Source organism: Anguilla anguilla, chromosome 9, assembly GCF_013347855.1.
Source record: "Anguilla anguilla isolate fAngAng1 chromosome 9, fAngAng1.pri, whole genome shotgun sequence".
Classification (NCBI taxonomy): Eukaryota; Metazoa; Chordata; class Actinopteri; order Anguilliformes; family Anguillidae; genus Anguilla; species Anguilla anguilla.
The window spans coordinates 45341453-45354183 of NC_049209.1; the positions used below are offsets into that span (position 1 = coordinate 45341453).

General features: G+C 42.7%; 1 protein-coding gene across 2 annotated transcripts in view; it reads right to left on the minus strand.

Moving 5' to 3' along the window:
• LOC118235249 (collagen alpha-1(XXVI) chain) overlaps positions 1-9314 on the minus strand; it is a 53987-nt gene extending 44673 nt beyond the window's left edge. The window contains exons 1-3 of one of the 2 annotated variants that reach the window (XM_035432399.1): positions 8837-9314; positions 5070-5192; positions 1251-1354 (exon numbers count right to left, since the gene is read on the minus strand). In XM_035432399.1, the coding sequence (XP_035288290.1) occupies positions 1251-1354; positions 5070-5192; positions 8837-8991 (382 nt within the window). In that variant the 5' untranslated portion in view covers positions 8992-9314. Of the gene's footprint in view, positions 1-1238; positions 1355-5069; positions 5193-8836 lie in introns of both variants that reach the window. The other variant, XM_035432398.1, reaches the window with a different exon arrangement.
• Between the last annotated feature and the right edge of the window lie 3417 nt (positions 9315-12731).

A 12731-nucleotide genomic window follows, 5' to 3' on the forward strand; every position in this document is an offset into this window, starting at 1 on the left:
AACCCCTCCATTGACCATGTCAAGTTTGAGAGAACACCGCTTCTTTATCCGGAACTTTCACCCGAATCCATCGGTGAGGAAACGATGGGGGAGCTGACATGTGTCAGCGCAGGCAGAGCAGTGAGATCTACTCAATAACAGGACAAAAAAAAAAAGAGAAGTCAAGCTGTCATTTTGGCCCGTCCACGGGGGAAAGTCAGTAACAGCAACTCGCCCCTAACCTTTCACTCACTCAGACCACCGCTAGGACGTTCAATAAACAACCCGAAAATGAAAACGCAGCGCTGAAGCCAAGATGTAAAACGGTACGTGATGACAGAAAGCACACTGTGAACCGCTTGCTCTCAGCTCCCCACAAAGGCTTTAAGTGGCAGGACTGCAGAGGCAGAAGCCAAGTGATGGACTGAAAGGGGGGGCAAACGCTATCTTAATGCACTTTGTGGTTTACAGACCGTTCTTTACCGGTGGAGAAAAACCTCACAGGCCAAAAGAAACCATGGTGTGTAAGAAATTCTAATTCAAGCTCAGTTCAGTCAATTCACAGTTTGCAGGCAAATTTTTTTGTACCTTGTTGAGCTTGTGTTTACATTATTGTGGTAAAGCAGCACCACACAGATAAGAAAATAATCCGTTTCCCAAACGTTCTCAGGCCTGCTGGTACATTATTATGCATTGAGTCATATCCAACAATGATGGCTAGAAGGGTATTCTACATAGTGCACAATGTGAAGACACTGAGCATCGAGAATTAGATTTTTTTATTTACTTTGTGGCATTTTGGCAGCATCCAGGTGTAACCCACGTATGAAACAATAACCTTGTGTGTTCTGCATAACTGAGCAAAACGTATTTGTCATGTGACCCACTCACCATTTCAAATGTCTTTGTACCTGTGGAGTCCTCCTGTGGTGTTGTGTATTAGTTTCCAAATATTATCTGCTTCACTGCCATTTAGCAGAAGCCAAATAACCCTTTTTCCTGAGTGTCAATGGGAAGAGTATAGTCCCAAGAGAGACTGCAAGTGCATGAAGTGCAAATTACAATTTTGTGAATGACCCTACTGCACACAAATTAAGTGACACAAACAAGAGCAAAAACTACCCTAATGTGCATTAACAGGAAATTGCAGTTGCATTGCAGGAAATAGCCGCAGGCTCTGAAAACAGGAACAGGAGTGCTAAAGAGGGTCAGGCTGGAGGAGCCGGGAGGGAGTCTGGGAGACTACGGGTACACCGCACCTGGAGACCCACCTTCGCTGCAGTCTGCTCCTAGAAACCCCGGGCAGCACCTCCACTCCAGCGCAGTCACCTGCCGGTACGCCACCCGGTAGGTGGGCCTGACCACGGTCCTGTAACTGAGGCACAGGAGCAAGGTCAACACAAGGTCAACAGTGACATCACCCCACGGACACGGCATTCCTTCATTCATCAGGATTCATTTTTGTCCCAGTTTCTTCTTCTGTGGTTTTTGGCTCCCTGGTCTAGACAACGCCCATTGTCAAGCACTGTGTGGTAACCTGTTTATAAATGGTGGTATACAAAATAAATATTGACTAAATGATTGCCTTATTAACATAAGCACAGAAAGCAAAGAAAAAGCATTACTGCAAAAATAGTTTAAAAGACAACAGCACCATACACAATAACAACCAACAAATCAACAGTAAGTTCCACACTGCGAATGTCAGGTCCCCTTAAGCATAGCAACATCAGCAACAACTACAGTACAGTCACAGGAAAATGTTTATGACAATGCCTTTCTATTACACAAAGGTGACTTTATAATACATGAAAGTCCCTTTATAATACTTCTGCTTTTTTGCTTATTTTGCTTCATTTATCTGCTTTATTGTTTTTAAGATACTTTGTTTTCGCTCTTGTTGAACAAGTTTGAGAGTGAGATTTGGGAACAAAGATTCTCACTGCCATGTACCTTGTGTGTGCGTGTGTGACCAATAAGGACGGCTTTGACTTTTGACTTCATGTGAACATGCTTCCTCTGGGTGGGGTGGAGTCACGTGTCTGTCCAAAGCTGAACCCCCCCCCCCCCCAGGAGAGACTGAATCTATAGCGTGTCTTTGGATGGATCCCAAGAACATAAAAAGCTGGAATGCGAGTTTAATGTTTCAGATCACCCAAAATCTGTATGAAAAATGACTGCTCCTCGGGCCTCAAGACTCATTTCTTGGGGCAATGGCAGGCGGGGGAATATAAGAATGGTGTGGAGCGAACAATAAAAAAAAATCGCATTTATTTGCTCTTAGGTAATAAAGACAGTGCCTTGCTTGGGCTGTGTGAATGCTTTTGTTTTTCCGAGCGGCTGTCTCGGGTATAAATCTTCCGTTTCCACGAACAGGCAGCAACGGAGATGCCGACAGTTTTCAAGAAAAGGACAATCGTAACATAAACTTTCGGCTGTCCAAGTATGTGAAAGAGAATACCCCCTCGTGGGCTGCAGATAAGGATATCGGTTCGATAAAATAACAGAACTCGACGCAGTACGAATCCTATATTTAGATCTTTTCGGAAACAGGGCACCCTCTATGGAAAATAAAGACTGATTTAATTATTGAGGTTGTTCAAGAGTTTGGACTTCAAAAATGCCAAGTATGTGGGAAACATCAGGTAGTTTGGTCATTAACCTGACAAATATTTGTTATGTATTTTATTATAACAACGTTACTTTGCTCAAGAGAAATCAAGCTCTAAGTTAGGAGAACAATAATAAAACATGCACTTGGGAGGGCCAAAAGTACGCTGTTCATTTTGTCATGTCTGTATACATGAAGCAAGCCAAGAACAAGTTTGGCGGCAAATCTTTAAGACAGAAATGGAGGCTGCTTCATATCCCATAGCATGAGCATTAAAAGCTATGATTATGGTCACTACTCCGAGTACCACTGAAGGAAAACTATGTAAATGGTAAATGGTAAATGGTAAATGGACTGCATTTATATAGCGCTTTTATCCAAAGCGCTTTACAATTGATGCCTCTCATTCGCCAGAGCAGATAGGAGTTAGGGGTTAGGTGTCTTGCTCAAGGACACTTCGACATGCCCAGGGCGGGGTTTGAACCGGCAACCCTCCGACTGCCAGACAATCGGTCTTACCTCCTGAGCTATATCGCCACTATGTTAAATGCCACAGATTTGCCACCAGCTCAAAGGGGAGCGGCACCACCATCTTGCCCAGGTAGAAGACCTCGAGTCCAGAGGAAGTAGGCGCCTTCATAAATTTAGGCCGTGGTTTTCATTGCAGCAGGAAGCAGTTTGCATGCCGCAAAGCCCTCAGGATGGATTCCGCACATTAGCTGCATCTCCACACCGAAGGACAAACACAGTTCACACCTCACTTGTCCTCCTTGAAGAAACCAACCACAAGTAGTTCTCTAAAGACAATATCTGCCAAAGCAGCTTCTTACTGTTCTTACTGTATCTTACTCCTCACATTTAAAACATTTTCCACATAGATTTTTCACAGTGATGTAATGTCAATAATAGTCAAACCTAATATTTTGTGTAAGACTATACTATGTAATATAATATATTCATTGTTATGCAAATATTTATCTTGGATAGAACCATTTTGGTAATCCTTTTCCATATGGTGACACTGTTGTCATGAACAGTCCAGAGGAGTCTAGGTGTTGGTTGCATAATGTGTATACAAACTGTGAACAAAAATGAAAACCACTGGCTTCTAGCTGTGAAGAGTTATGATGGTTTGGTTATGGCTTGGGGCACATTTCCCTGGCATGGTGTGGGTCCACTCATACCCTTGGAAGGCAAGGTTAATGTCAATCATTACTTAATGATGTAACCCCACATCACAGCATTTCCCTCTGGCAGAGAGGGGTGCTTTTCCAGGTGACAGTGCCCCCCGGTGGTTTGGAGGACACGGCACTAACGTCATCCGTTAGTCACAGTGTTCTCAGTCACCACCAGACCTGGATCCAATCAAGCATTTACAGAACATTCTGGAAGGACGCCCGAGACAACGTCTGACTGACCGACATGTGGGGGAGCAGTGTCGTGTTGCTCCTGCACAATTCCAGATGCTGGCGGACTCTACGCACAAACAGCACTTGGAACAAGCCACACGTGCTGCCCCAACACACTTTTATTTCTAGTACGCCATCTGTGTGTACTAGAACACTCCAACAAGCTCACAATGATCAAAGTGTACTGACCACTACGATTTCATTTCATTGACAGAGAAATATTAAGCCAATGCACATTACTATTAAAGGCCACCATGGACCGTTTCCTGAGAAATAATCTCTAGTTAATCTATAATCGATAGATCAGTTCTCATTAGCGTGAGTAATGTGAGGTGTAATGAGCCCCAGGAATATACGTCAGTGCCGGGCACACGCCATTTAATGACCCTTATATGGAAGGATTTATAAATGATTGAGTGGTCAAATCAAACCGTTTCCCTGGATTTAATTGCCTACAGAGCAATGAGGAGGGCCTTCAAACACAAATCACACGATGACAGAAGGGCTGACGGAGAAGGTGAGAAAGGCTGAGAAAGGGTAGAGAGAAATGGGTCATTCTGATTCATTCAGTTCAGGTAATTTAGTTCAAGTCACAAACTGAATAACGGAGAGAGAGAGAGAGAGACAGGGAACGGGGGGCCAGGTGAAGAGAGACAGAGATGGGGCAGGGCGGGCCAGGTGGAGAGAGGGTAGAGAGAGACAGAGATGGGGCAGGGCAGGCCAGGTGGAGAGAGGGTAGAGAGAGACACAGAGACGGGGCAGGGCGGGCCGGGTGGAGAGAGGGTAGAGAGACACAGGGACGGGGCAGGGCTGGCCAGGTGGAGAGAGGGTAGATAGACACAGAGATGGGGCAGGGCTGGCCAGGTGGAGAGAAGGTAGAGAGACAGAGAGACGGGGCAGGGCAGGCCAGGTGGAGAGAGGGTAGAGAGACACAGAGACGGAGCAGGGCGGGCCAGGTGGAGAGAGGGTAGAGAGAGACACAGGGACGGGGCAGGGCGGGCCGGGTGGAGAGAGGGTAGAGAGACACAGGGACGGGGCAGGGCGGGCCGGGGCGTGATTTGGACTCCTACCTGATGAGGTTGGTGCAGGGCCCGGGCCAGCGGCAGCTCTGGAACACTCTCTGCAGCAGCGTCTCGGTCCCATTGTGCACCTGGCAGGACACCGTCTTCGACACCGTGTACTGGCACCAGTTCCTACCGGAGCAAAACCACAGGGGAGGGTCCACAGGCCGTGTTTAAATTCTCTGTGTGCTTTGGGCTGATTAGTCTCGGTCCCAAATGCACTGTCTCTAGAGTGTCTGGGCAAGGAACTCTGCAGTTTGTGAGGCTGGTTTCCTCCAACCTGACTGGCTCTAGCCAGTTTAAGCCAGCATTACGTTATAGGTCAAGCTGCCACCTCCAATTGGATACGCACCTACAGAGGATTTCGCTTCATCAGAAGTAACTGACCATTGGATTATCATCAAAGAATTGTACACCACCTCAGCAAGACACTGATGGGTGACGAAGTGTGGTTTGACATCATTCACCTAAACGTTTGCCTACTGCCACCCAAACGGTCCATCGGGTCTTCATATTACAGCGAGACCACCATCTCAGCCCAATTTCAGGGGACCTAATAAACAAAGCTTTTGCATAGCTCTTTATTCAAGAGTTTGTCACAACTGTCTCTGTTTCACATAGTCACTCTGATCAACTAAGCTAAAAGTACCATAAAACAGTGGCCCACTTATACATGAAAGCACTCAGCGATTTTGCTTTCCAGCCCATGTCAAAACTCCTCACTTCAGATCATTCTAATGGGGTTAGGCATCACAGGATAGTACCGCTTTCATAAAGTGCACACTGACAATCAATAAACTGGTGAACTATTGGCCCGACTATTAAAAGAGGAACAGAGAGCTTCTGACGTCTGGGTCGGTCTTAACGGTAGCTGGTTTCATCAGGCTGTCAAGAAAGAGTGGCTGAGAGCCCAGTTTGCTCTTTTGTTTTACCATATTTTTCTTCCTTCCTGATTCCCATCCTTTCTTAAGTATTAAGATTGTGGCCAATTTTACGCACTTGGGCGCACTTAACGGCAATAGTCTGTATTTACTTATGTAAAGTAATTTACCCTGCTCTACGTCCAAGTCCACACTAAAAATTTCTTCTTACTTATTATACTCAATTTTATTTAATACTATATCTGTATATACGATTGTTATAGTCTCATAAATGATTAAATAAATAAATATGAACCTTACACAAATAAAATGAGATTCACAAATATTTTTTCCATCTTAAAAACAAAATAATTGGCTCACAAATGTTTTTGCACTCACAAACAAATCGCTCCTAAACAGACCATTGTAATAACACATTTTAATTTCCTGACATGCGTTAAAAACAATTTCTGAAAAGGGTTACCAATGTATGACCATTGATTTGACATTTGCACATCACCTGGCTTGGGCACTTGCCTACATTTGTGGATTTCTGAGACTTTCCTCACAGCAAGATGTGCAAATGTATCCACAAATACATTTTTTTTTACACTGAGTCTACTCTAGCCAATCAGATTTTAAGACACCCTTTCCCTAACGGCCACTTTACTCTGACCAATCAGTTTTGCCACATATATTGCTCCTAGGGTCATACCACCTTGAACAAAGACATTCTACTCATATGTCAGCAAAGTTCATCAGCAGCTTAATCTTACTTGTGGCACATTCCTAGGGCACAGGCTTTAGCATGTAGTACATTGGGTGACACTCATCTGTGCCCACTTTGGTAGCCACTACCAATATCTGTAAATGGTCCACAGTTTACTTTAAACAGCCTACGTGTGGCCATTTTATCAGCTCTCACTCGATTCAATTAATATTTGCCCCACTTTATAAAAATGAAAATAAAAAACCAAACATTGTCCTCTCAACATAATCTTTACTGCAGCTCACACAGTCACCCATCACTTGGCTGGAAAGCCTCTTGGTTCTCTTGCCACCTCCGGTTTTGATTTAAGCTTTGCTTCATAACCCCCCTTAAGTTCACATGGTAAAAGGAACCCCACACATTCCACAGAGGAGCAGCAGGAGAAGGGAAAGCTCTGCTAAGAACCTTGAAATCTGAGACAGGAGATACCAGACCAAGTGTTGGGGGAGGGGGGAAGCCGTTTTTTGGGCTGATATACTGTGGGTGCCCGAAGCCCCACATCTGAATGTCCAAATATCTCACTGAAAGCAGTGCCCCTACTCATGGAAAAAAGCAGTCTCGTTCTCAATGCTCTCAGATGTTGGACCTACAAGAAAAGGCTACGTTTGCCTGTGACTAGAGTTTCACAGACAAAGAATCCGCCTGGGTCTGGATGATGTCACCTCATCAGGCCATTGAGTTGTAGCCATCTCCATGGTTGCAAAATGAGCAGTAACACTGCATTAGACTCTGTTGAAATGACTGGTGACACATAACCCAAGAATACGCTGTTTATAAGCTTTAATTCATGCCCTACATGATGTCAGATCCATAAAACCTTAGATGAAGGATTCAGTTCAGACTACCGGAAGAGGTGATCATTAAAAATTTGCTTTTTCTTCTACATGATGCCACTTTGCTTTCAAAACCGCTGGCAAAATTGCAGAGGTCAGCTTTTCTTGACCAGATGTGAATACAGCGTATCAATGACAAGGCATAGGATAGAAGTTGCTGTTAAGACTTGTAGACTTTGTGTTTTTATAGCATAGGTTTAGGGATGGCTGTCGGGTCTATTCAATTTAAACGAGTGATGCTTCCTTCTAAAGCGCTGGTTTTAAGTGACTCAGCTTGGTATCCAATCCAAGACTGTTGTGTCTGGCTGCCCATATACTGACATAACTGTCCCTAGCACAGCCCAGAGAGGAAGGGCTTCACTCAGTGAGCTTGTACCTATATGTCCCGTGGCCACTCTGGGCATCAGAAGTCTGCGTGTAACAACTGCATATGAACTGTAATCTTCAAACTGCATTTTAAACGTTCACATGGTAACGTAAATTTAAAAACCACGGCGCTCACTGCATTCCTTTACCTAAGCCTGCTGTCTGCATGCAAGATTAAGGTGTAAACATTCAAATCTCAAAGAGGTAAATTCCAAACTCAGGCGTTTAAAAGTGTAAACGGACAGCAAACAGAGACCTGAATACCTTTGAATATAACCGTAAACAGGTGTCCTCCTCAGCAAGTTTCCGATAAGATTCAATTACCCAATAACTTGGTCTGAGTTCTCAGGAAGACGCAGATAGGAATTTCGCACAGCACAGCAGCCGTGTTCGTTCAGTCACATAACGCCGCTAATTGGCTCGTCCTCTCAATAAACGAGTTTCAAAGTGTTACTATCAAATACTATCAAAAAAAAATTGACAGAAGACGAAAAATACGACATTCCACGCCAGACACTTAAAATATCTCCTGAAAAGATAGCAAAGGATATCATTGAAGTTGAGCATAAATGCTGGAGAAGGCAGTTTGTTTGGAAAAACGCAAACTTGTGGTTTAGTTTGTGTTCTTCTGAGAAAGTTACATTCTAAAGTGTATACTGCGAAGGTTTGTGAAAACACCTTTAAGTCTGCATTCTCAGAGTAGGTGTTTATTTTCGTGTGATCTGTTCATTGTGTGAAGATGTGGATAGCCTACCTCTGCTCTTTACAATAAGCCCAGAAACTGAGCACAAACAGTCGTTATCTCCCACTCCTAGAACATGTTTTAACTTTTACTTGCGAACTTCTATAGAAGGTTTTCCTTAACCGAACATCGTTCATTAGAGCGGATGCGATCTGTCATAATTTATACAACACGAATTAAGGAGCTTTGTTCAGACGGCTGCTTACCTACGGTGTACATTGGCGCTGGGAAGTCCAGCGTTTTGTTCAGAGTTCATGCGCTGCAGTGTCACGCCAGGGAACTTGTAAATAAAACCGGTTCCTCCCGAGAAACCGAGAAAAAACATCAAAATGCACAGAGCACTCAAGACAGCAGTCCTCATTGTCTGTCCAGGTATCTTCCCTCTCCCGTGGTGCTCGCTGGGCTGTGCAAGTATGCAGAAAATTCATAAGGCTCAAGAGCGCCAGTCTGGGAATTGCGCTGAAGACCGTGTGCTCCGGCAGCGAATAATGAGCGCATACGATGTAAAACCGATATCAGCAATTTGACATAATGTTATTAAAAGTAAGTCTGAGTTCTGTACTCTCGCTCGCGACCCTCCCCTGCCTATATCCTCTTTATCGCGGGGGTCCTGCCTCCCAAGGGTTCAGGAGGGCTTAATGTCTCAGATATCCTTGCAGCTCGCGCTAAGATGCACGAAAGTTTGCCGAGGGAGTGGGGACGGGTTGCAGGCAACGCGCTGGTCTCTGGGACTGGGAATGCAGTAATACCCAAAGGACATCGTCCGTTGTGCATTAAAGAAAGAAAATCTGTTGATCTTTCAGTTGAAATAGGTGTTGCGTATATTCATTATTGAAATATAACTTTTAGATTCGGTTCTGCATGTCCGTAATATTGTCATTTCCTGCAGTTCAATTTTTTCAAGTGACATAACTGCTTACATACGTTGCATACGCCTATGTTTTTATTTTAATGGAAAATGTCATGTAGTCAGCGCTGATATTGATCTATCTATCATGGTTTTATACTGCTGTTTTGTATAAGTACGGTTTATTTGAGTTGTAGCTCAAAAAATGTCACTGTTACCTGAAGACAATTAGATGAACTATTTGCTATAGCGCACTGTGAACACTTGGTGGCATTGTTGTGCAAGAAAACGACATATTAGGGTTATAGGTGAACATATTTGCTTGAAAACTATCCACAGTGAATAATAAAGAAGGAAATAAAATAATGCGATTATAAAGGAGAAGACACCTCATTGTGGTCCAGCCTTGGTGAAGTCATTTTGTACCAGAACAGCTGCCATAAATCATTTTGTGGTGGTAATACCTCTGGTAAATTGGATGGCCATATAGAAAGAGGCTGAGCGGGGAGCTATACAAGGATAACTGGGAACCCGTTTGAATTACCAAATTAAGTCAGTGTTCATACCAGCCCTTGCGTGATACAGGTTCTGTAATAAGTGCATCTTTGTTTGGCTCCTCTGAATCACTTTGGGGGTCAATATGGTCTCTTATGGCCGTCCAGGTACTGGTACCTTCCACAGATTATAACTTTATCTTTTCCATCAGATTTCATACTTTGAGTCTAAAATGTTTGTGCTATAATTTCTCCCACTTTTCTGATTGTAACTGAGGAATTGCAGTCACCCATGAGTCCTTGTGCATTTTCTTTTTGGTTGCAAAATGTGTTTGGTTAATAGCTCGTCCTCATAATTCATCTACCAGCATACCACCTATCCTCTCCTACTCCTTGGCCTTGCTAAGTTTTATTGAGCAGTTTTCACATGCACACTGTAGGACAAGCACATACACTGCTTTTGTTTTTTTGTTTTTTTATTAATGAAAACTTATTTTTAGAAATTCCAGGTGGGACTTGGCATAAGAAGAGATACTTCCCCCACACATGCTAACCTGTGAGGCAGCTCTATGGCATATCCCGGTACACAAACAGGGCGGTCGTTCATGTACCTCTGTCATCAGCCTTAAGGCCCATCAGGAGCTGTATTGTCAGTCGGAGTGAGAGTAATATTTGTGTTTTCCAAGCGGCTTAGTGGATAAGCTCCTTTTTCGGGAACAAAATTAAAGACTAATCCATGCCTCAATTCCTTACAGGAAAGAACAGAAAATGATGTTCATGTTTTCATAAGAGCCTTCATTGAACCCCACCATTTTTTGAATGGCATTTCTCTGGAGAGGCAATTCTGTTATTGTCAGCAGGACAAATCTACTCAACAGACGTCAGTTTCTTGAATTTGTCAATAAAAAAGTGAGACTTGAGATACATTAATTTTTTTTTTGTTTTGTTTTAATGTACACCTCTTCAGTAATGTTTAATATAACGTATTCATTCACCACAAGATACAGATTTCTATCTGCTGAGGTGAATTGACCACCCACTGCATGTAAGAACATTTCTGTTTGTTCAAAGACAAAACACTTTGAATATATACATTTAATACCATAGCATGATAACTCTAGGGGATTTTTTTCCTTTCCTGTGTTTTACAAAGTATGTATAACATATTGCAGAGGTCCACTGTATCAGTTTCCCTCAAATTGAAATAAATAAATTTAGTTATTGTGAACTGTATTTAGGCTACAACTTTCTCTGTCACGGTAATGACGATTACATTTAGAGTAGGGGCTAGGCAAGAAACTGTAAGGATGATTAATTTAGCGCTATGGAAATCATCTCTGCTAGGTATGCTATTGGTTTTATTTTTTGTAATCATACCTGATATAGTATCACAGGGCTGCCCACACCTGTTTCCGGAGATCTACCATCCTGTAGGTTTTCATTTAAACCCTAAAACCCTGATTCTACTAATCAGCAGCTGAAGGAGATATCTAGTGGCTGAATGAGGTGTGCTTTGCTAGGATCTGAGTGAAAACCTACAGGATGGTAGATCTCCAGGAAACAGGGCTGGGAAGCAATGTAGTAGTGAATCTCGAACTCCAAAGGCTAAGCCCGTGTCTGAATCAGCTTGCTTGTCTACTATTGAGTATACAAGTTGCATACAAGTTGTATACTCAACAGTAGGTGAGCTAGCTGTTTTGGACATGGCCCAAGACCACAATCTTATGTCACGGAGTGTCCATGTTACCATGTGATCTGTTTCTGTCAATCACAAAAAGCTGGGCCTTCTACTGTCATATTCACACCCAACAGATAGGAGAGGTAATGCACTTCACTTTTTTAGTGGTCCCTAGAGGGGCTTGCAGACGGATGCGTGCAAATGAATGGGACCCAATTGGGCTAGAAGTCTGAAATCTCCATAAAATCGATTTTACATGCCATTGCACAGTACATAGCCTACTTTTGAGATTTACCTAACGTAATTGTCCACTAAAACAATGTTCATTCTTTCAGGTTATATTACTTAAATATATATAAAGTATTTTTAAATAAGTCATAATGTAATCTCACCTTCTCAATACCTGTTAGAATTTTATGTTACGCTTTGCGGTGAATTCAGTTCCATTCATTTCGTACTGGTTCTCGTCTGCCCTCTAGTGGTAGAAAGTATACAAAACAGTAAAGTGGTTATTCTCATTAAACAGTATTTGAGTTCACTGCGCATCAAGACGAAAAGAATGATTGTTATGGCAATCAGGTCATATTCGATAACTACTGTTACCATGTATCGCCCAGCTCAAAAAGAAATTTAAAAAAATGAGATGAACTATTTCTGTTTGATCACAAAATAATCATCTTCCCTACTACCAAATACATCTACAATATCACATTAAAATATTTCAAATATGCACTATAATTCATGTGGATATTCATCACAGAGAAAATAGGGTAACTCACCACCTTTCCAAAAGTGAAACATATTGTGCACATACTGCTATCTCTTTACTATAGATATTTCATTTCATTTCATTGCATCTTGTTAAATAAGTCCACTTATCCCTTCCCAATATCACATTCAGAGCTTTTTGAGTCATGTTTTGGCAGTCACGTATTTTCAGTCTCTATTCATGAATCTGACAGCTTGCACAGAGGTCCTCACGAATGACAAGGTAACCATAGAGTTTCTTGAGCACATATTACATATAAGTACAATTGCTGAATATAGAAATTCAATTCTGAATATATAAACACGATTTCTGA